This window comes from Oncorhynchus mykiss, chromosome 28 (assembly GCF_057628025.1).
Source record: "Oncorhynchus mykiss isolate SJ-2025 chromosome 28, ASM5762802v1, whole genome shotgun sequence".
NCBI classification, from domain to species: domain Eukaryota; kingdom Metazoa; phylum Chordata; class Actinopteri; order Salmoniformes; family Salmonidae; genus Oncorhynchus; species Oncorhynchus mykiss.
In genome coordinates this window covers 35,215,348-35,240,000 of record NC_143049.1, presented here as the reverse complement: position 1 = coordinate 35,240,000, position 24,653 = coordinate 35,215,348, and the positions used below count along the sequence as shown (strand labels likewise).

Here is a 24,653-nt window from a genome sequence, read left to right as displayed (position 1 = left end):
TGAAGTGGACATCCCTCTGAAGTGGGCACTCCTTTTGAAGTGGACATCCCTCTGAAGTGGGCACTCCTTTTGAAGTGGACATCCCTCTGAAGTGGGCACTCCCTTTGAAGTGGACATCCCTCTGAAGTGGGCACTCCTTTTGAAGTGGACATCCCTCTGAAGTGGGCACTCCTTTTGAAGTGGACATCCCTCTGAAGTGGGCACTCCTTTTGAAGTGGACATCCCTCTGAAGTGGGCACTCCTTTTGAAGTGGACATCCCTCTGAAGTGGGCACTCCTTTTGAAGTGGACATCCCTCTGAAGTGGGCACTCCCTTTGAAGTGGACATCCCTCTGAAGTGGGCACTCCTTTTGAAGTGGACATCCCTCTGAAGTGGGCACTCCTTTTGAAGTGGACATCCCTCTGAAGTGGGCACTCCTTTTGAAGTGGACATCCCTCTGAAGTGGGCACTCCTTTGAAGTGGACATCCCTCTCTCGGGTGTTTTATGTCCTAAGGTCTAGACTTCCTCTAGAGCAGGGTTCCCCGCCGCTTCACCAAGTTTTCTGAGCAAAATGTTTTTATTTTTTTATTATTATTGTTGGGCATCAAAGATTGTAAAAACACCAAGAAATCATCTCCAAGTGATTATAGTTTTGGAAATCTGTTCCCAAGTATTCCCATGCATAAGTGAAGTTGAAATTAAAATGATTATGTTTAAGTCAAATATTGTATCTGTTTGGGCTTCTTGCAGACTACAACATTATATGTAATTATTTTCCGTCCCCCAGACCATCCACTCAAGAAGAAAATCATCCCTCAGCTGAATCTAGTTGATGATCCCTGCTGTAGAGGTTTATTTCCATGGTGGCTAGGGATACAGAACGACCACAGGGACCCCGTGAAGAAGATTGTAAGTGGCGACGGAATCAGATGAAGCTCACAGAGATGAGAGTAGAGGTGCCAACGCGCGTCCGTCCGCCCAGCAGATTCAATTTCACTCAATAAATATCGACGTGCCACTTTCGCCTAGCTACGGTATAATTCTGCCCCTGAGGATCCCCAGGAAGGTGATACACTGAAATGGCTGTGTTGGTTCTTCCAGCAACACACTCTTGAACAAGGTGTGAGAGGTTGGCCCACATGCACCCTTTACTATTCTCTTTTCAATTGTGTAGCTCTTCCTTTCATCCCTCGCTCTGTTGCACTTCCAGATGGATACCTCTGTCACTTTGATGACCAAATGTGTCTCCCCAAGGATTAGTGCATGACTCCGAGAAGACAGAATGTTCTGGGCGAGAGCTGCCACTACATCGGCCGTTAACCACACAGACATACTATATACACTCTTAGAAAAATAGTGTTCCGAAAGTGTCCTTCGGCTGTCCCCATTGGATAACCTTTTTTGGTTCCAGGTACAACTATTTTGGGTTCCATGTAAAACCCTCTGGTGAAAGGGTTCTACATGGAACTCAAAAGGGTTCTACCTGGAACCAAGAAGGGTTCTTCAAAGGGTTCTCCTATGGGGACAGGCGAAGAACCCTTTTAGGTTCTAGATAGCACCTTTTTTTCTAAGAGTGTAGGGTTCAGTCATATCAGAGGCAGTCGCCACAGACAGACCTACTATTGCCTGAGATCAGAGAATTGGTAAGACGTGTAGAATAGAAATCGGCATCGCTATGAAATTATTATTAAGTGCCACAGCTCTCAATTCACTTGCTCAAAAACTGTGAATTAACTCATGAGACAGGAGCTGTCCTACACTTGACTTCGGGAAGAGAAAACCTGACAAATGACTCAATAATCGTGGTCTCTATGCGTGCAAATACATGGGCAAATGACTTAACAGCCAACCTGTACTCACAAGTTTGTAATTGCAACTTTCTCTGACAGTCACCCACTTAAGCTGGCCTAACCTGCCAAATGCTAACGTAAAAAAAAGACCAGAAATCTGCATCCATCAAAAGGGCAGACAAATGTATCAAAGAGCTCGAGGAAACCAAATCCTTGGAATGTCAGCCATCCAAAGGAGCTGTAATCGGCCAAGGCAAATCCAAACAGGAAGGCAAGCCTGTTTGATGCACTAATACAGTGTGGGCTCTGCAGATAATAAAATCCCAGGACGGTTTAGAAAGTTCTGGGCCGTTGAAATGGGAAGGGCAGTTCCTATAATCCTGACGGACACAAATCTATTGGGTGAGACTTGGTGAGAGGAAGTGTGTGGGGGGGAGAGGGGGTATACAACGACAGACTGCAGCTGAGAGAGCCTTCTCTAACAACTGATGCTAAACAAGAGCAATAGCCATGGAGATGCTAGAGCAGGGGAAGAACTAGGACTGTGTATTGTCTTCCTGAGCCTCTCATAACCAACAATGTCTTCCTGAGCCTCATAACCAACAATGTCTTCCTGAGCCTCATACCAACAATGTCTTCCTGAGCCTCATAACCAACGATGTCTTCCTGAGCGTCTCATAACCAACGATGTCTTCCTGAGCCTCTCATAACCAACAATGTCTTCATGAGCCTCTCATAACCAACGATGTCTTCCTGAGCCTCTCATAACCAACGATGTCTTCCTGAGCCTCTCATAACCAACGATGTCTTCTTGAGCCTCTCATAACCAACGATGTCTTCCTGAGCCTCTCATAACCAACGATGTCTTCCTGAGCCTCTCATAACCAACGATGTCTTCCTGAGCCTCTCATAACCAACAATGTCTTCATGAGCCTCTCATAACCAACGATGTCTTCATGAGCCTCTCATAACCAACGATGTCTTCATGAGCCTCTCATAACCAACGATGTCTTCATGAGCCTCTCATAACCAACGATGTCTTCATGAGCCTCTCATAACCAACGATGTCTTCATGAGCCTCTCATAACCAACGATGTCTTCATGAGCCTCTCATAACCAACGATGTCTTCATGAGCCTCATAACCAACAATGTCTTCATGAGCCTCTCATAACCAACGATGTCTTCATGAGCCTCTCATAACGAACGATGTCTTCATGAGCCTCTCATAACCAACGATGTCTTCCTGAGCCTCTCATAACCAACGATGTCTTCATGAGCCTCTCATAACCAACGATGTCTTCCTGAGCCTCATAACCAACGATGTCTTCATGAGCCTCATAACCAACGATGTCTTCATGAGCCTCTCATAACCAACGATGTCTTCATGAGCCTCTCATAACCAACAATGTCTTCATGAGCCTCATAACCAACAATGTCTTCCTGAGCCTCTCATAACCAACAATGTCTTCATGAGCCTCTCATAACCAACGATGTCTTCATGAGCCTCATAACCAACAATGTCTTCATGAGCCTCATAACCAACAATGTCTTCATGAGCCTCAATTTGTGCAGGTAATTATAGAGGAGTGATCAACAGACAACGCAATTAAATTACAGAGAGTCTGATTACAGATTATTGCGTTCAGGCTCTGACTCAACGAAGGAGAGGTGATGGGGGTTCCCAACGCTCCTGAAGAAGGTTATCCAGTTAGATTGTCGTCTCGGGAACACCAACTCCGTCTGGACCTCTTCGCACAATCCTCACTGAATAATGTGCAGAGTACCGGCTCATTTCATCCGCTGGATGCTGCCACCGTACTCCACCGTGGTCTGGCCATCCTTCATTATGCACACCTGGCAACCCATCATTACGCACACCTGGCAACCCATCATTATGCACTCGTGCTTCTTGACTTCATGTGTCAAGGTTACACCACTAGACGCATCATGGGTATTAAGAAGTGAGTGTAAGCCATGCCGAACAAAGTGGGTATACGGCGTATACATGTGTATTACCTCCACTACACCACTGATCTTAACTCCTCCTCCACTAACCGGATTGGTTGAAACAGTGCAGAAGAGACCCTCCCCCAACAGACCCCCCCACCCCCTTCTCATTAAGACCAATATCTTGGGGGATCGAGTTTCAGGCGCTTCTTTTACACCTGCTACATTTGGTTAGGTTCTCGGTAGCGACCGGACGGCTCATGACGAGAGCCATGTGTTGTGTACCTCCAATCAAATCGGTTTGCACATTTTCATGGACATTGGTTTATATTGGCATAGATATGATGAGATTTGAATTTGAACATTGAGTTTCAACAAATGTCATACTAATACATCACACAGATCAATAGGTAGTTGTCTAAAGGAAGAGGGTTTTTAGCAGAATATGTTGTTATCTGGTTGTTATCTGGATATCTGACCAGTTAACAACCAAAATATGACGTCGTTCCCATGACAATTTCATTTCCTAATGGCAAAAAGTAGTGAAAGAGACCAGTCGGTTGCTGCAATCTGGTTATACGACAACTTCTTAATCAGAAATGATATCAATAGGACATCATGAGTCAGCCCGGGACAGTTCTTTCTCTCCTTCCCTCTTCTCTATCGTCTTCAGCCTCTAAGCATGAGGCGTCTCTCAGAGGGAATGATTTATTAGGTACAAATGGAGTAGGGCGTATTTTTGGTTCTATTTGCTAAATGATTTCCAGTTTACTGCGCTCCTCCATCCCCTGATAAAAATTTTCCAACAGTCATTTCATACCATGAATTTCATACCATGAAAGTGAAGAGAAATGACTGGTGTGAAAAGATCCTTTGGACCAGATGTCACCTGAGAAAGAAGTTCCTTCGATTGATTTTATTATAAGTCATGAACATCCACAGGGAAAAAGCAGTTGCGACAATCACAGGCTTTAGAGCTGTTTAAATCAAAACAATGTGACACTTACATTCACACAGTGGCACACAAAGGATGTTTTGCTAGGTGTTTCCAATTGATATAAAAATAGATACAGTTGAAGTAGGAAGTTTACATCCACTTATGTTGGAGTCATTAAAACTAGTTTAAATACACTTATGTTGGAGTCATTAAAACTAGTTTACATCCACTTATGTTGGAGTCATTAAAACTAGTTTAAATACACTTATGTTGGAGTCATTAAAACTAGTTTACATCCACTTATGTTGGAGTCATTAAAACTAGTTTAAATACACTTATGTTGGAGTCATTAAAACTAGTTTAAATACACTTATGTTGGAGTCATTAAAACTAGTTTACATCCACTTATGTTGGAGTCATTAAAACTAGTTTAAATACACTTATGTTGGAGTCATTAAAACTAGTTTAAATACACTTATGTTGGAGTCATTAAAACTAGTTTAAATACACTTATGTTGGAGTCATTAAAACTAGTTTAAATACACTTATGTTGGAGTCATTAAAACTAGTTTACATACACTTATGTTGGAGTCATTAAAACTCGTTTTTCAACCACTCCACAAATGTCTTGTTAACAAACTATAGTTTTGGCAAGTCGGTTAGGACATCTACTTTGTGCATGACACAAGTAATTTTTCCAACGATTGTTTAATGACAGATTATTTCACTTATAATTCACTGTATCACAATTCCAGTGGGTCAGAAGTGTACATACACTAAGTTGGCTGTGCCTTTAAACAGCTTGGAAAAATCCAGAAAATTATGTCATGGCTTTCGAAGCTTCTGATAGGCTAATTGACATAATTTGAGTCAATTGGAGGTGTACCTGTGGATCTATTTTAAGGCCTACCTTCAAACTCAGTGCCTCTTTGCTTGACATCATGGAAAAATCAAAAGACATCAGCTAAAACCTCAGAAAAAAATTGTAGACCTCCACAAGTCTGGTTCATCCTTGGGAGCAATTTCCAAACGCCTGACGGTACCACACCATGGGATCAAGCAGTTGTCATACCGCTCAGGAAGGAGACATGTTCTGTCTCCTAGAGATGAACATACTTTGGTGCGAAAAGTGCAAATCAATCCCAGATCAACAGCAAAGGACCTTGTAAAGATGCTGGAGGAAACAGGTACAAAAGTATCTATAGCCACAGTAAAACAAGTCCCATATTGACATAACCTGAAAGGCCGCTCAGCAAGGAAGAAGCCACTGCTCAAAAACCGCCATAAAAAAGCCATACTACGGTTTGTAACTGCACATGGGGACAAAGATCATAGTTTTTTGAGAAATGTCCTCTGGTCTGATGAAACACATATAGAACTGTTTGGCCATAGAACTGAAAAATAGAACTGTTACGATTGTTATGTTTGGAGGAAAAAGGGGGAGGCTTGCAAGCCGAAGAACACCATCCCAACCGTGAAGCATGTGGGTGGCAGTCATGTTGTGGGGGTGCTTTGCTGCAGGAGGGACTGGTGCACTTCTCAAAATAGATGGCATCATTAGGGAGGAGAATTATGTGGATATATTAAAGTAACATCTCAAGACATCGGTCAGGAAGTTAAAGCTTGGTCGCAAATGGGTCTTCCAAATGAACAATGACCCAAAGCATACATCCAAAGTTGTGGCAAAACAACAAAGTCAAGGTGTTGGAATGGAAATCACAAAGCCATGACCTCAATCCTATAGAAAATGTGTGGTCAGAACTGAAAAAGCGTGTGCGAGCAAGGAGGCCTACAAACCTGACTCTGGGCCAAAATTCACCCAACTTATTGTGGGAAGCTTGTGGAAGGCTACCCAAAACGTTTGACCCAAGTTAAACAATTTAAAGGCAATGCTACCAAAATACTAATTGAGTACATGTAAACTTCTGACCCACGGTGAATGTTCTGAAAGAAATAACAGCTGAAATAAATCATTCTCTCTACTATTATTCTGACATTTCACATTCTTAAAATAAACTGGTGATCTTAACTGACCTAAAACAGGGCATTTTTACTAGGATTAAATGTCAGGAATTGTGAAAAACTGAGTTTAAATGTATTTGGCTAAGGTGTATGTAAACTCCTGACTTCAACTGTATATTTCAGTGTTCTCAGTTGGACATGCAAATTTGAATGCAAAATAGTTATTTTTCTCAATAAAAGTTACTATGGAATTGACCCCTAGGATGTGTAGTTGTCATTATTACACTGATATTACCACTGATTAAGAAAAGCAGTCTTCAGATCACTAGGATGTGTAGTTGTCATTATTACACTGATATTACCACTGATTAAGAAAAGCAGTCTTCAGATCACTAGGATGTGTAGTTGTCATTATTACACTGATATTACCACTGATTAAGAAAAGCAGTCTTCAGATCACTAGGATGTGTAGTTGTCATTATTACACTGATATTACCACTGATTAAGAAAAGCAGTCTTCAGATCACTAGGATGTGTAGTTGTCATTATTACACTGATATTACCACTGATTAAGAAAAGCAGTCTTCAGATCACTATGATCTGATTTATTACAAGTTTGGAGGTTTTTAGCCTAACACTGTCTCACAGGCACAAAATAATATGTGTGAATTGACTCATCTCCAAGACATTGTTTAAAAGTTCAAACCAATTCATTGTTTGAGGTATAGATCTTGGCAGTAGATGTTGGCACTAAACTAGAACAAAATTTCACACACATTTTGTTTCACTGTAAACCAGTGAGTGTCGGTGCTGTTTAAGATGATGGAGGGCGATTCTTTTTTTTCATGAGCATGGCCTTATTTCTATTACAGCATATTGGATGAATGTCATTCATATTCCATTTACTCAGCTCAATGTAACATCGATGTCACACCAGCCTTTGCTTTGGCTCTCCCTCCAGTCCAGCTCAGGTGTTCTGTGTCGCTGGCCTCCTAGCTGCTGCCGAACCTACTGCTGACAAACGCCCTTCAGTCATCAACCCCGGACTTGTCTCGTCATCATGGTTCCAATCCCCACTCTATCACTGTATATATACTCCCTCTGTCATTTGTCATTTGTCGGTCATTGTAAATGTTACTTCTTCTCCTGACAGGAATCACTTCTACTATTTTCTGAATACTTTATATTTTGCACTTTGTGCCTTTCTGTTTATGAAGATATGTTTTGAGCACAGCCAGCGTTTGAGTCATCGTCCCGCTTTGATCTATGGTGCATAAATCAATTGAGTAGTTCTAAACCTGCGACTGCCTCCTGCCTACTCCTCTCTACACCAGTGACAATCGATAAGTGTAGTTTACTGCATTATGCTCACATTTTTCCTCTACCCAATGATCATGTGGTTTCTACAACCTGGCCGAAGAATAAAAGCTGTACAACGTGTGAATAATTAAGGTGGCAGACAGATTCAACACTGCCTTGCACACTCTAGCCTGCATCTAGCTGATCTAGGGTGTAATCATTAGTCCAACAGTTGCAAATGTGAGTTTCTATTGGACAAATTCAGGTATGTTTATCCCTGTTTCGCTCAGTTTGCTTCCGTGTTTAAGAAACGTATTTTCAACAGAATCGCAGACTGAATACACCGTTGATCACAAACACAAACAGTTTACTTTAATAACAGCCAAATACAAACAGCACGATCACTTTGCCTGTTGTATAATTCCTTCTCACATTGATAAATGCCCCAGGACTACCTGACATGATGACTCCTTGCTGTCCCCAGTCCACCTGACCGTGCTGCTGCTCCAGTTTCAACTGTTCTGCCTTATTATTATTCGACCATGCTGGTCATTTATGAACATTTGAACATCTTGGCCATGTTCTGTTATAATCTCCACCCGGCACAGCCAGAAGAGGACTGGCCACCCCACATAGCCTGGTTCCTCTCTAGGTTTCTTCCTAGGTTTTGGCCTTTCTAGGGAGTTTTTCCTAGCCACCGTGCTTCTACACCTGCATTGCTTGCTGTTTGGGGTTTTAGGCTGGGTTTCTGCACAGCACTTTGAGATATCAGCTGATGTACGAAGGGCTATATAAATATATTTTATTTGATTTGATTTGTCCCCAGTCCACCTGACCGTGCTGCTGCTCCAGTTTCAACCGTTCTGCCCTATTATTATTTGACCATGCTGGTCATTTATGAACATTTGAACATCTTGGCCATGTTCTGTTATAATCTCCACCCGGCACAGCCAGAAGAGGACTGGCCACCCCTCATAGCCTGGTTCCTCTCTAGGTTTCTTCCTAGGTTTTGGCCTTTCTAGGGAGTTTTTCCTAGCCACCGTGCTTCTACACCTGCATTGCTTGCTGTTTGTGGTTTTAGGCTGGGTTTCTGTACAGCACTTTGAGATATCAGCTGATGTACGAAGGGCTATATAAATAAATTTGATTGATGCACGCTCCTCCTTTCACCTTTTCCCTTTGCTTGTGCACAACACACCAGCTGTCTGTAACCAGGCGGAAAAAAAAACTTTCCAAAGCCAAACCTTCATATCATAACCGCTACACACAGCCTCCATTGTTGTCACCATATTAGCTAACGTCATAGGATGCTTTCGTAAATTCACTCTGGCTATCTACTCCGATTTCAGAGCACTCTCGACTGAGTGTGCTAGAGTGCAGAATTACTGATGAATTTACGAACGCTCAACACCCGTTGAATATGGCCGGTGTCGTTAAACATCGGCAAAAAAACGCAATTAAATTGTTGCCAGCAGCTGTCACCTACGCTCTAGATAACATGAAAGCCTAACCAGCTCTTCTAGGGCGAGTAAAAGGTTTTGCAGTTACACCGGAGAGCCACAGTGGAAATACATTTATAAAACCAAAAGCTTACCTTGACGTGGAAGAGTTCCAGTGTTGGATAGCCATAGCCATAGCCAGCTAGCTAACATAGCATCCCTCTTTGTTTGAGCCGGGTGTTTGAGTAGGCTAAACTAGCTAGTTGCATCCGCTAGCTAAGTACGTGAAAAGAAAATACAACGAAATATAGCTAGCTCTCTCTCTCTCTCTCTCTATCTTACTTCCCCTTAATTTTTGAAGAAATACATGTGTTCAAATCTGTTCAACTACTGTCTCACTCTCTTTGAGTCAGCTACTCACCACATTTTATGCACTGTGCTAGCTAGCTGTAGCTTATGCTTTCAGTACTCGATTCATTCTCTGGTCCTTTGATTGGGTGGACAACATGTCGTCAGTTCATGCTGCAAGAGCTCTGATGGGTTGGAAGACACCCTCCTGAAGTTGTCATAATTACTGTGTAAGTCTATGGAATGGGGTGAGAACCACGAGCCTCCTAGGGTTTTGTATTGAAGTCAATGTAGCCAGAGGAAGACGGAAACTAGCTGTCCTCCGGCTACACCATGGTGCTAACCTAAAGAGTGCTGTTGAGGCTACTGTAGACCTTAATTGCAAAACAGTGTGTTTTAATAAATTATTTGGTGACGTGAATATATTTACTATAGTTGTATCTAAATGTTTCACAATTTTTTATTTTCCTCAAATTCACGGAGGATGGTCCTCCCCTCATATGATGCAATACCATAAATGAAGGGATGTTAAATGGGGTATCCCAGTTCAGAGTATTTATAAGTCCTTCCACCCTTCCTTGAAGCATTCACTGATCAGAAAAGACTGGACAGGTGAAAGCCATGTGGTGGAGCCTTTGCATTTACCTGTCGAATCACGTCTAACCAATGATTACATCAAGAAACAAAGGAAGGAAGGACACACTTTTAAGGAATTGGAATGAGGCCAGAAACTCTTGGTAACCATGGGGCATGCTGGGAGTCGTAGTGCCGAACCAATTACTCACTGTAGTCGCTGTTCTCGTCCTTGCTGCCATCGATAGAGCCGTCCGGCTGCATCTGCAGGTAGAAGCCCTGCTGGCTGAACAGTCGTGTCACGATGCCCTTCAGCTGCGGCTCTGAAACAAAGGACAGACCCCCACCACGCCCCACCCCCCAGGGGCACGTCAGACCACACCCCTACTGCCTGACACCTTGCCACTGCTGTTCACATTGACAAACTAGTAAAAGACATGTTGAGGATGGGTTACCAGGTTGGTGTCAGGGTCAGGGGTCAGAATAGACTTGGTCTGGTACAAGAAAATTCAAAGGAATCCATAGGTAGTCTTGTAACACGATAGTAACCTATGCATTTTTATGAAAACTGTTATCTTGTTGAACATTGCCAACTTGCTAGCTAAGGTATCTCCTAACCTCTACGTGGCAAACTGATCCTTGAATCCTGACGCACCTGTAACCATTAGAGATACAGTATCTACTGCCCTCTTGTACACTGGTGATGTTGACAGGTGGTCCTTGAAGGTGATGGTGTAATCTGGTATTAATATATTATGGCAGCTGACCTACGTTTGGGGTTTTGGTGTTTGCCATTTGCCTGATCTTGGCTACATCTTTACTATTTTTATCAGGAGAGTGACTTGTGGATTCACACTGTTCACCAAGAGACGAATCCTAACTTTTTATGCACTTAAACTTGAACTTTTGAGTAAATCATGCACTGACGTCAATGAGATAAAAACAAAAAAATCACAAGTTAGTACTCAGCCCTAACTAACTGCTTGCTTCTAGATGGGCCTGGAGATTTCGGTCAACCAGTACTTCATAATGTGGGTTTAACTAACAAAATATCTACAATGTTTATTGTGCCGTTAAGGGCTTTCAACTCTACATCTGATGCCCAATCAAAGGCTATGGTAATTTTATTTAACGTTGAGTATTATATTCTGATGCCTAGTCACCTTACCCCTTACCCCTTACCCCTTACCCCTTACCCCTACCTCTATCACTCCAGTATCCCTGCACATTGTCAACATGGTACTGGAACTGACCCTGTATATAGTATGCTTACTTATTTTTTATATCTCATGTGGTTTTGTTCTACCTTGTTATTTTTAGTATTACATTCTGATTGATTCCTGCATTGTTGGGTTTAGAGCTTGAACGAAAGGCATTTCACTGTACTTGTCCACGTGACATTAAAATGTTAAACTTGAAACTTGAGTTGCCGTCCAACTTTGTGGTGCTTGTGACATTTGGTGCTGGGCTTGTGACGGAGCAGGTGGATCATGAGGTTTAGCCCGAGGCTATGGGAGTCTTTCGCCGACTGCAAGAAAAAAAACGTGTGAAAAAGTATGTTTATCGTTGAGAAAGGGTGGGGGTGCTAGAAGATCATGTTAGGAGAAACAGTCATCTGCAAATTCTCCAGCCTGGTGTCATAGACTAGACATAACATAGTAAATGTAAATCTGGGACACTTAAATTAGTATGATATGTTACGTTTGGTATGGTTACATAAGATAGGATGGTTGGTCGGGTGTATAATGTGATCGTCTAGCAACCCAAAGGTTGCGAGTTCGAATGTCATCACATATATATCAACTACTTTTCAACTACTTACTACTTTTTAGCAACTTTGTAACTACTTAGCATGTCAGCTAACCCTTCCCCTAACCGTAACCCTTTTAGCTAACCCTGACCTTAAGCCTTTAACCTAACTCCTCAACTTAACCCTAACCCCTAGCCTAGCTAACGTTAGCAGTTAGCTAACGTTAGCCACCTGGCTAGAATTCATAGAATTTTGCAAATTCGTAACATAATGTATGTTTTGTAAATTCAGAACTTATTTTACATTTTGCAAATTCGTAACAGATTGTACGTTTTGCAAATTGGCAACATAGAATAGGAATTGTAAATCGTAACATATCATACAAAATGGGTGATGGACATCCACAAATGAATACTTACCATAACAAAAACGTAACATATCATACTATATGGAGTGTCTCCTTTTTGCATACAGAATAATACGATATTCTCTGAGACCAGGTTGAACTCTCTGTGATGGTTAATGTTTAGTTATTTTGATTGTGTGTGGATAGTTTAGCTTCTATAGAGCTTATCAACAGGGACACTTAGCAGTGAAAATAAAACATTCTGAGTAAGATATCTTACATTTGGTATTTTTTGGTCCTTCATTATTTGGGATTTATGAAAGCAAATGTGTTAGATTTGGATTGAGCAGTAGAGGCTCGAAAGGAGTACCTCTATATTGTGGTAGTGATGCTGCTTATGGAGTCATGCATTTGCTTAGGTTCAATTTGAAGCTACGGCAGTTGTGATCCAACTGTATAATTCACTGGCTCCATCATCTTACAACCAGGCTGTTATTTTCTCCTCTGTGGTAGTTCAAAATAACCTTCATCAAACTGAGACCGAACGGAAAGTCACAATCTGAAAATAATAATCCTGTACTTTGTTTGAGATAAACAAACTAAATTGTCCTTGGATACAAGTTCATTATTCAATTGAATTTTCTTGGCCTTTAAATTAAACAAACCCCGTATTGATTCGAGTCCAGATCTCTCTAGAGGTGAAGTGTGAACATGTGGACGGGTTCAAAGAGGGCTGATGGAGTAGCATCTGACCTCAGAACAGAATCAGAATCATCGCCAGTGTCCACAGTAGAATCCCCAGTGGACTCCAGGGCTGGTCCTGGAGCAGATTTGTGCCATTTGATCCGTACTGTCGTTGAGCCCAGGGTTGGCTTGCAAGCTGACCTCACATCAGTGGAGGTTAATGTCAGATCAACCGTACTTCATTCTGTCCGTCAATCCACAACTCACCGGCGGCAGAGCCGTCAATCTCTGGGACAGGCCCGCCATAATCCATCAAGAGTAGGGAGAGTGGTGTGGAGTCTAGGGAGGAGGTAGGGAAGGGAGAGTGGTGTGGAGTCTAGGGAGGAGGTAGGGCAGGGAGTGTGGTGTGGAGTCTAGGGAGGAGGTAGGGCAGGGAGAGTGGTGTGGAGTCTAGGGAGGAGGTAGGGCAGGGAGAGTGGTGTGGAGTCTAGGGAGGAGGTAGGGCAGGGAGAGTGGTGTGGAGTCTAGGGAGGAGGTAGGGCAGGGAGAGTGGTGTGGAGTCTAGGGAGGAGGTAGGGCAGGGAGAGTGGTGTGGAGTCTAGGGAGGAGGTAGGGCAGGGAGAGTGGTGTGGGGGGTAGGGCAGGTAGAGTGGTGTGGGGGGTAGGGCAGGTAGAGTGGTGTGGGGGGTAGGGCAGGTAGAGTGGTGTGGAGTCTAGGGAGGAGGTAGGGCAGGGAGAGTGGTGTGGAGTCTAGGGAGGAGGTAGGGCAGGGAGAGTGGTGTGGGGGGTAGGGCAGGTAGAGTGGTGTGGGGGGTAGGGCAGGTAGAGTGGTGTGGGGGGTAGGGCAGGTAGAGTGGTGTGGAGTCTAGGGAGGAGGTAGGGCAGGGAGAGTGGTGTGGAGTCTAGGGAGGAGGTAGGGCAGGGAGAGTGGTGTGGAGTCTAGGGAGGAGGTAGGGCAGGGAGAGTGGTGTGGAGTCTAGGGAGGAGGTAGGGCAGGGAGAGTGGTGTGGGGGGTAGGGCAGCTAGAGTGGTGTGGGGGGTAGGGCAGGGAGAGTGGTGTGGTGTGTAGGTGGAGAGTGGTGTGGGGAATAGGGGGCAGGGGGAGCATGGTGTGGGGCGTAGGTGGAGAGTGGTGTGGGGGGTATGGCAGGTAGAGTGGTGTGGGGGGTAGGGCAGGGAGAGTGGTGTGGTGTGGGGGGTAGGTGGAGAGTGGTGTGGGGATAGGGAGGGGGAGCGTGGTGTGGGGCGTAGGTGGAGAGTGGTGTGGGGAATAGGGGGCAGGGCGAGCGTGGTGTAGGGGGAGAGTGGTGTGGAGGATGGGGGCAGGGAGAGTGGTGTAGGGGGAGGGGGAGAGAGGTGTGGAGTGGAGGGGGAGAGTGGTGTGGGGGAAGAGGGAGAGTGGTGTGGTGTGGGTTGGGTTGGAGGGGGAGAGTGGTGTGGGGGAAGAGGGAGTGTGGTGTGGGGTGGAGGGGGAGAGAGGTGTGGGAAGGAAGGAATGGTGTGGGGGGTAGCAGGGTGGGACCTCACTAAATCACATGTGATAACTGCACTACTATGAATAAAGGCTTGAACATGGGCTTAGTGATCACTGACAGCAGAACAAATCTGCTCCGTTTAGAGGGGCGGGAAACACAATGGACATGCTTGTGTTGTGTTGTGTTGTGTTGTGTTGTGTGTGGCAGTGGATATGATATCAGTGGAGGCTGCCGAGAGGAGGACGGCTCGTAATAATGTCTGGAACGAAGGGAATAGAATGGCATCAAATACATAGAAACCATGTGTTTGATACCATTCCACCAGTTCTGCTCCAGCCATTACCACGAGCCCGTCCTCCCCAATTAAGGTGCCACCAACCTCCGTTGCTGTGTGTCTGGGTGGATGCGTTTGCGTGCAAATGAAGTATGCAGGTATGTGTGTGAGGAGACAGAAATAGAGGGAGAGGGCGTGTTTAAGTATGAGTTTAAGGGAGACGTGTGGACAGAACAAATTGCCTGTGTCTGTGCTCAGGATATGCCTCCCATAGGAAGCCTGTGTGTATTCAAAATTACACAACCTTTAGTGTGACAATGTACAGACATAAACAGGGACAGTTGGGCATGTTGACAAATGGCGTTATGACCATGAAATGATGAATGATCACCTCAATCTCTATAGTCGACACTTTAGACATGGAGAAACACAGCTCATCAATACACATGGATAAACAGACCTCCACCCAGTCACACAACAATACGCCACATGTTAAACACACGTTAAACACACACTGGAGGAGCAGAGGGAAGAGACAGAGTGAAAACTGATCAGACAGACAAACTGAAAGACGGAGACATAAAAAGCGAAGGAGAAGAGGGAGAGAGTAACCAAAGAAGAAGAGACTACTGCAAGAGAGCTTAAATCACACAAAATACGAAATCAGGAAAAATAGAAAAAGGAGAAATCCAAATTGAAAGTAGTGTCAAAACAATTATCAGAGGAGTCACTGGCATCAGACAGGTGCTGCAAGCCACTACCACCCCCACCCCTCACCACCCACTACAACCCCCTCCCAACCCTCAACCACCCCCACCCACTACCACCCCCTCCCAACCCTCAACCACCCCCACCCCTCACCACCCACTACAACCCCCTCCCAACCCTCAACCACCCCAACCCACTTCCACCCCCTCCCAACCCTCAACCATCCCCACCCACTTACCACCCACTTCCACCCCCTCCCAACCCTCAACCACTTCCACCCCCTCCCAACCCTCAACCACCCACCCTTCAATCCTCCACCCCCACCCACCCCACCCCTCATCACCCACTACAACCCCCTCCCAACCCTCAACCACCCCAACCCTCACCACCCACTCCCACCCACTACCATCCACCCCCACCCACTACCACCACCAAGCCCCACCCTCCCACCACCCACCCAGCCCCACCTTCCCCTTGTCCTCTCCTCCCACCCCAGCCTCTCACCTCCCCCACCCTCCCTTCCTAGCAAAAGGGGTATCAACATGGGCGCGAGATGATGCGGGGGGTGGAGACGGAAAAAAACACAGCACACACGGATGGAGGCTGAGCTACTGACCTAGCCTGCCGCCCTTACGGGACACCTGTGGAGGTTTGGAGGATGCATCTTATGAGGGAGATAGAAGGAAAAACAACATTCTTTTAACAGACAAATTTCTCCAGCAAAGGCTGCTTGTCAAAATGTTCTAACCATTACAGCAGTATGATAATATAACGTCTGTCTGTCTGTCTGTGTTTGTCTATCTATCTGTCTGTCTGTCTGTCTGTCTGTCTGTCTGTGTGTTTGTCTATCTGTCTGTGATTCTGTTCTATCTGACTGTCTGGGGTTTTGTTGTCTGTCTGTCTGTCTGTCTGTCTGTCTGTCTGTGGTTTTGTTCTGTCTGTTTGTGGATCTGGTCATTCTGCATGTCTGTCTGTATCTCTGTCGGTGATTCTGGTATGTATATCTGTCTGTGATTCTGTTCTGTCTGTCTGTCTGTCTGTCTGTCTGTCTGTGGATCTGGTCATTCTGCCTGTCTGTCTGTCTGTCTGTCTGTCTGTCTGTCTGTTTTGTTCTGCCTGTTGGTGGATCTGGTCATTCTGCATGTCTGTCTGTATCTCTGTCGGTGATTCTGGTATGTCTATCTGTCTGTCTGTGATTCTGGTATGTATATCTGTCTGTCTGTGGTTTGGGTCTGTCTATCTGTCTGTCTGTGATTTGGGTCTGTCTATCTGTCTGTGGTTTGGGTCTGTCTATCTGTCTGTCTGTGGTTTGGGTCTGTCTATCTGTCTGTCTGTGGTGACAGTGCACCTCCCGTTCATCACATGACAGCCTTTGGCTGGATAAGGAGGGGAGTGATTGGCCAGTTCCTCTTTATCTGTGCACCAGGAGAAGGGGAAGAATGATAGCTTAGCATAGTAGCCCCAGAGTCTGTGTCCATCAATATGGCTGGTAGCGTCTTAATCACTATAGCTACCTCCCTACACTGCAGTAAACCTCCCCTCTGCATTAAACATTTACCATTAAACATTTACCATTAAACATTTACTCTTGAAACTGCCTCTGTGCACTGCGGTGCAACTTATCTCCACTCAGTCTCAATCTCCATGAATTATTGAATTATTTAAGGAAGCATTCATTTCAACATGGCAGGGGAGATATAAAAAAAAGGAATGTTAATTAGCAAGCTTAAATATATGTGAATATATGTAGGTTATAGCCAATATCTGCCCTGCCTTCTAATAGAAATACACAGCCTATAGGATAGAATAGCAATAATGGTGCTAAAATAATCGATCATTATGATCACGGTAATATAACATTAATATCGGTAACGTCACAACATGTACATACTTTTACATTGAGGCTGATACGGTAGGATATGGGTAAACTGTGCAGTGGTTCTCGACAGACAACACGTGAGCTATGGAACAGGTGGATTTTTCGCATTGCATTCTCAGGCACCGCGGGTAAATCTACCTCCAGCCTTCATTAAGATAAGGCATCTGACTGCAGTAATGCATTAGCTCAGCTCGGTCGAGGGGCGGGGAAACCGTTTCACACAAAACTACAGCACTGACCTGGTCGCCGCCGAGCGGCTGGTCTTTTCTTTCCGCTGCAGAAACGGACTTTGCTGAAGACCCCCAAGAAATGGCGCTCGCATATGGAACGAGGATCTTTGCTGGGGCTAGGACGGCGTTTTGTAGTGGAGACTCGGTCGCTGTTTGACTCCCTCGCCTGGCGTTTCTGACGGATCAAGGAGCTGGCGATAGCGGCCATCTCCCTCGCGGGCGAGCCGAACCGAACCAAGAGTCGTTGGACAGAGATCGAGTGGTTGTGTGATAGTTTGGAGCAAAAAGAACCGTTACATTAAAAAAAAAAAAAAAAAACGATCCACGCGGATTTAGCAAAATGTCATTCTGACCCCTTAGAAAATACACAAATTCATTGCAGGAAAAGTATAAATGCCACCAATTTACGCATAATCTAGGCAATTAAAAAAAAATGTAACTGTGGTAAATAAGTTTGTGTGTATCGGAGCGTGCGTGCGCAAAATTGAGTCTCAGGTATTCCAGGTCTGACGAGCACGACTGTCCCCTCGGTATAATCCTCATTTGCACGGAAAGTCCGTGAGTGTCAAAATATCCAGCACCATAATGCATTCGAGACACCTTAAACTTCACTGTAAACTATTTTCATCAACAGCTGGGTGAATGCAACGTCTCATAACTTGTCAATGTATTAAACCGAAGTCAAAACCGAATCGAGAGGGGACAAAGGGTAGGCGGCGGTCCATTTGGCTGCCCCACTCACTCTCCGGGACTACCGGCATCTGTGCCATCTGTACCAGCCCTTCTATCAGCAGACCCTCCGAGCACAGTCGGGGAAAGATAATGATCTGTGAGAATGCAGCAGCAACATGGTGATTTGGCTTTACAATGAGAGAAAAACATATGCGTTTCGTTATTATTGTTCGTATTTAGACTATAAAAATCTTCCAAAAAGCCGGTTTCCTTGCAGACAACACGATTGGAGTAATGGATTATTTCCTTCCGTATGGAGGGTATGCGGGTGCTCTCCTCTCGCCTACAGGCATGAGTGAATGGGCTCACGGTTCTCTCTCTACGCAATCATACGTGATTGAGGTTTGGATGAAGAATTATCCGGGGAAAAAGAGAGAAAGAATTGAGAGAGAGGCAGGAGGGAGAGGAACGAGACAGAGAGAGTGTGTGAGAGTGCGAGAGAGAGTACGTGCATGGTGCGTGTATAAGAGAACAAAAACAAAGAGAGAGAGAGGGGGGGGGGGGGGAGGAGGGGGGGAGAGGGGGGGGGAGAGAGAGAGAGCGACAGAGTGAGTGCGCATCTCCAAAATAACGGTGTGCTGTGTTCGTCCCCGCGCGCGTTCAAATCCAAACGCATTTCCGACGGACCTCGGTACCGCATTCATTATTGGGACAATGGGGCTTAAGTCTTTCTTCAATTTGAAATGTAGCAGTGATTATATGCGGTACCGAGGTCAGTCGGAAAGGGCTAGACAGCCAATTTGGACCGCTACTATCTATCCCCATTGTACCATTCTAATTCCAGTGGTTTATGAATTCCTTTCTTATACAGCAGTTTTATGTTGCTAATATATATATATATATATATATAAATATAAGTAAATAACTATCTATTTAGGCGCCTTTTACATTAGCTTGAAGTGTCAATGACACCCGATGGCGAAAGGTTATATGCAAAATGTGTTAATTAACCCCTAGACGAATCCTTGTGTGCACAGCGCAGATCATGGTTGAAAATAAACACATATTGACAAGGCAGAGACAACACAACAGACAGACCAAACAGAACACACCATGCTTCTACACCTGCACTGCTTGCTGTTTGGGGTTTTAGGCTGGGTTTCTGTACAGCACTTTGAGATATCAGCTGATGTACGAAGGGCTATATAAATACATTTGATTTGAATTGATTTGAACACACACGGACCTCTGATGAACTGTGACTTTAAGTGAATTTAAGTGAAGGTGGGTGAAAGTTATATTTTCTGTTCCAGGCATTATTACAGTATCATTACATTGCAATGGTGTCATGACTTTATAACAAGTGTTATATCAAGTCTGATGACTTTATAACAAGTGTTATATCAAGTCTGATGACTTTATAACAAGTGTTATATCATGTCTGATGACTTCATAACAAGTGTTATATCATGTCTGATGACTTTATGACAAGTGTTATATCATGTCTGATGACTTCATAACAAGTGTTATATCTTGTCTGATGACTTTATGACAAGTGTTATATCATGTCTGATGACTTTATAACAAGTGTTATATCATGTCTGATGACTTCATAACAAGTGTTATATCATGTCTGATGACTTTATGACAAGTGTTATATCATGTCTGATGACTTCATAACAAGTGTTATATCTTGTCTGATGACTTTATGACAAGTGTTATATCATGTCTGATGACTTCATAACAAGTGTTATATCATGTCTGATGACTTTATAACAAGTGTTATATCATGTCTGATGACTTTATGACAAGTGTTATATCATGTCTGATGACTTCATAACAAGTGTTATATCATGTCTGATGACTTCATACCAAGTGTTATATCAAGTCTGATGACTTCATAACAAGTGTTATATCAAGTCTGATGACTTCATAACAAGTGTTATATCATGTCTGATGACTTCATAACAAGTGTTATATCAAGTCTGCTAATTTAAAAAAAGTGTTCTGGCAGGCTCTCTCAAGGAAAGTGCCAATTCCTGACCTCTGTTGCATTAACTGGTGAAAGGTGGTGTGCGTGCATGTGTGTGTGAGTGATCTTTCTGGCTCTGTGTTCGATGTCGTGTGTGTCCTCATATAGGAGGGCACACACGAAAGTGGCTCAATAAAAGGGTGGGAGAATGACGTGAGCCATACATGGAAAACCTCTTGGCTCCCTGCCACGGAGAATCGGCATGAACCATTCAGGGATAAACTTCGTCTGGGTTTGACGACTTCTCCGAAAATGAATCAATGATACAGGAAGCTACTCCATCTCTCTCTCTCTCTCTCTACAAATAAGGTTTTATGTTTTTCTATAATAATTGTCATATTATAGACAATAGTAGCAACATATCATAACATATCAGTCAGTATAGGTCTCATGTAAATATGTCAGTAAATAATTTCGGTGTACTTGTCACTGTACAAATTACAAATGCTCCTTTATTTAGTTATGTCATTTTAGCCTCAACAACACTTAGTCAGCGTTCAGTCTGTTGTGGAGATATTGGAATATTTACGACAGCGCGGCCAAAGTGATCTTGTTCACCAGTTGTGAGGCTGTCAACCCGGGTGTGCACTGCCACAGCAGGCCACACCGTTCCAAGAGTTCTGCATATTGTCTTGTATCTAGCGCCATCTTGTGGACAAACCTTAGCATTGCGTCTTTGTCAAACGCATCAAGAACTAATTGTAATCTCTATCTAGATTTTTTTTGTCCGTAGAGCATTCAGCATTTGTTTACACTTTTATCTTGCGTATAAAACAAGGTTACTGTACTGGAAAAGTAACCATGTGACACAAAGGGAGGTGTGATAGTGAACATTTTCATGATATCATAAGAAGTGTATTTGTGTTTATTAAGGATCCTCATTAGCTGCTGCCAAAGGCAGTTAATTCCATTTTACTTCCTGGCCATGTCCCCTAATCTTTTGAAAGGTCTTGACGATTATATCATGACATTTGTGAAAACATGGTCATTTAAGATATGCACTGAGTGTACAAAACATTAGGAACACCTTCGTAATATTGAGTTGCAGCCCTTTTAAACCTCAGAACAGACTCAATTTGTTGGGGCTTGGATTCTACAAGGTGTCGAAAGCGTTCCACAGGGATGCTGGCCCATGTTGACTCCAATGCTTCTCAAAGCTGTGTCAAGTTGGCTGGATGTCCTTTGGGTGGTAGACCATTCTTGATACACATGGGAAACTGTTGAGTGCGAAAAACCCAGTTCGTGACACACTCAAACTAGTGTGCCTGGCACCTACTACCATTCCCTGTTCAAAGCCACCTAAATACTTTGTCTTGCCCATTCACCCTCTGAAAAGCACATACACAAAATTCATGTCTCTATTGTCTCAAGGATTAAAAATCATATTTTAACCTGTCTCCTCCCCTTCATCTATACTGATTGAAGTGGATTTAACTAGTGACATCAATAAGGGATCACAGCTTTCACCTGGTCAGTCTAGGTCATGGAAAGAGCAGGCGTTCCTAATGTTTTGTCCACTCAGTGTATATAAAATGTGTGTTTGTGGTTTAATTTACTTCTGACAGATGCCTTTAATGAAGTATTTGGCTGAAGACGTTTTTGCCCATTGAAGATCGTTTCAAAAACCTTACACAAGTTCAAAAACTACAAGGCTAGTTCCTAGTCACTTTCATAGAGTATTGTCACTATTTAATAAACATAGTTACACCCCTCTCCTCTATTTAATAAACATAGTTACACCCCTCTCCTCTATTTAATAAACATAGTTACACCCCTCTCCTCTATTTAATAAACATAGTTACACCCCTCTCCTCTATTTAATAAACATAGTTACACCCGTCTCCTCTATTTAATAAACATAGTTACACCCCTCTCCTCTATGTAATAAACATAGTTACACCCCTCTCCTCTATTTAATAAACATAGTTACACCCGTCTCCTCTATTTAATAAACATAGTTACACCCCTCTCCTCTATTTAATAAACATAGTTACACCCCTCTCCTCTATTTAATAAACATAGTTACACCCCTCTCCTCTATTTAATAAACATAGTTACACCCCTCTCCTCTATGTAATAAACATAGTTACACCCCTCTCCTCTATTTAATAAACATAGTTACACCCGTCTCCTCTATTTAATAAACATAGTTACACCCCTCTCCTCTATTTAATAAACATAGTTACACCCCTCTCCTCTATTTAATAAACATAGTTACACCCCTCTCCTCTATTTAATAAACATAGTTACACCCCTCTCCTCTATTTAATAAACATAGTTACACCCCTCTCCTCTATTTAATAAACATAGTTACACCCCTCTCCTCTATTTAATAAACATAGTTACACCCCTCTCCTCTATGTAATAAACATAGTTACACCCCTCTCCTCTATTTAATAAACATAGTTACACCCGTCTCCTCTATTTAATAAACATAGTTACACCCCTCTCCTCTATTTAATAAACATAGTTACACCCCTCTCCTCTATTTAATAAACATAGTTACACCCCTCTCCTCTATTTAATAAACATAGTTACACCCCTCTCCTCTATTTAATAAACATAGTTACACCCGTCTCCTCTATTTAATAAACATAGTTACACCCCTCTCCTCTATTTAATAAACATAGTTACACCCGTCTCCTCTATTTAATAAACATAGTTACACCCCTCTCCTCTATTTAATAAACATAGTTACACCCGTCTCCTCTATTTAATAAACATAGTTACACCCCTCTCCTCTATTTAATAAACATAGTTACACCCCTCTCCTCTATTTAATAAACATAGTTACACCCCTCTCCTCTATTTAATAAACATAGTTACACCCCTCTCCTCTATGTAATAAACATAGTTACACCCCTCTCCTCTATTTAATAAACATAGTTACACCCCTCTCCTCTATTTAATAAACATAGTTACACCCCTCTCCTCTATTTAATAAACATAGTTACACCCCTCTCCTCTATTTAATAAACATAGTTACACCCCTCTCCTCTATGTAATAAACATAGTTACACCCCTCTCCTCTATTTAATAAACATAGTTACACCCGTCTCCTCTATTTAATAAACATAGTTACACCCCTCTCCTCTATTTAATAAACATAGTTACACCCCTCTCCTCTATTTAATAAACATAGTTACACCCCTCTCCTCTATTTAATAAACATAGTTACACCCGTCTCCTCTATTTAATAAACATAGTTACACCCCTCTCCTCTATTTAATAAACATAGTTACACCCCTCTCCTCTATTTAATAAACATAGTTACACCCCTCTCCTCTATTTAATAAACATAGTTACACCCCTCTCCTCTATGTAATAAACATAGTTACACCCGTCTCCTCTATTTAATAAACATAGTTACACCCCTCTCCTCTATTTAATAAACATAGTTACACCCCTCTCCTCTATTTAATAAACATAGTTACACCCCTCTCCTCTATTTAATAAACATAGTTACACCCCTCTCCTCTATTTAATAAACATAGTTACACCCCTCTCCTCTATTTAATAAACATAGTTACACCCCTCTCCTCTATTTAATAAACATAGTTACACCCCTCTCCCCCATTTAATAAACATAGTTACACCCCTCTCCCCCATTTAATAAACATAGTTACACCCCTCTCCTCTATGTAATAAACATAGTTACACCCCTCTCCTCTATTTAATAAACATAGTTACACCCCTCTCCTCTATGTAATAAACATAGTTACACCCCTCTCCTCTATTTAATAAACATAGTTACACCCCTCTCCTCTATGTAATAAACATAGTTACACCCCTCTCCTCTATTTAATAAACATAGTTACACCCGTCTCCTCTATTTAATAAACATAGTTACACCCCTCTCCTCTATTTAATAAACATAGTTACACCCCTCTCCTCTATGTAATAAACATAGTTACACCCCTCTCCTCTATTTAATAAACATAGTTACACCCGTCTCCTCTATTTAATAAACATAGTTACACCCCTCTCCTCTATTTAATAAACATAGTTACACCCCTCTCCTCTATTTAATAAACATAGTTACACCCCTCTCCTCTATTTAATAAACATAGTTACACCCCTCTCCTCTATGTAATAAACATAGTTACACCCCTCTCCCCCATTTAATAAACATAGTTACACCCCTCTCCTCTATTTAATAAACAAATAGTTACACCCCTCTCCTCTATTTAATAAACATAGTTACACCCCTCTCCTCTATTAAATAAACATAGTTACACCCCTCTCCTCTATTTAATAAACATAGTTACACCCCTCTCCCCCATTTAATAAACATAGTTACACCCCTCTCCTCCTTTCCATAAGCACA

At 42.9% G+C, this 24,653-nt stretch overlaps 1 protein-coding gene across 3 annotated transcripts in view; it reads right to left on the bottom strand.

Annotated features, from left to right (window-relative positions):
- Positions 1–24,653, bottom strand: part of LOC110508236 (fibroblast growth factor 12) — a 52,326-nt gene that overhangs the window by 16,038 nt on the left and 11,635 nt on the right. Inside the window, exons 1-3 of one of the 3 annotated variants that reach the window (XM_036966247.2) lie at positions 17,632–18,833; positions 16,130–16,177; positions 10,489–10,599 (exon numbers count right to left, since the gene is read on the bottom strand). In XM_036966247.2, coding sequence (XP_036822142.1) covers positions 10,489–10,599; positions 16,130–16,177; positions 17,632–17,830 — 358 coding nt within the window. In that variant the 5' untranslated portion in view covers positions 17,831–18,833. Of the gene's footprint in view, positions 1–10,488; positions 10,600–16,129; positions 16,178–17,631; positions 18,834–24,653 lie in introns of those variants that run through there. The other 2 variants (XM_036966249.2, XM_036966250.2) reach the window with 2 other exon arrangements.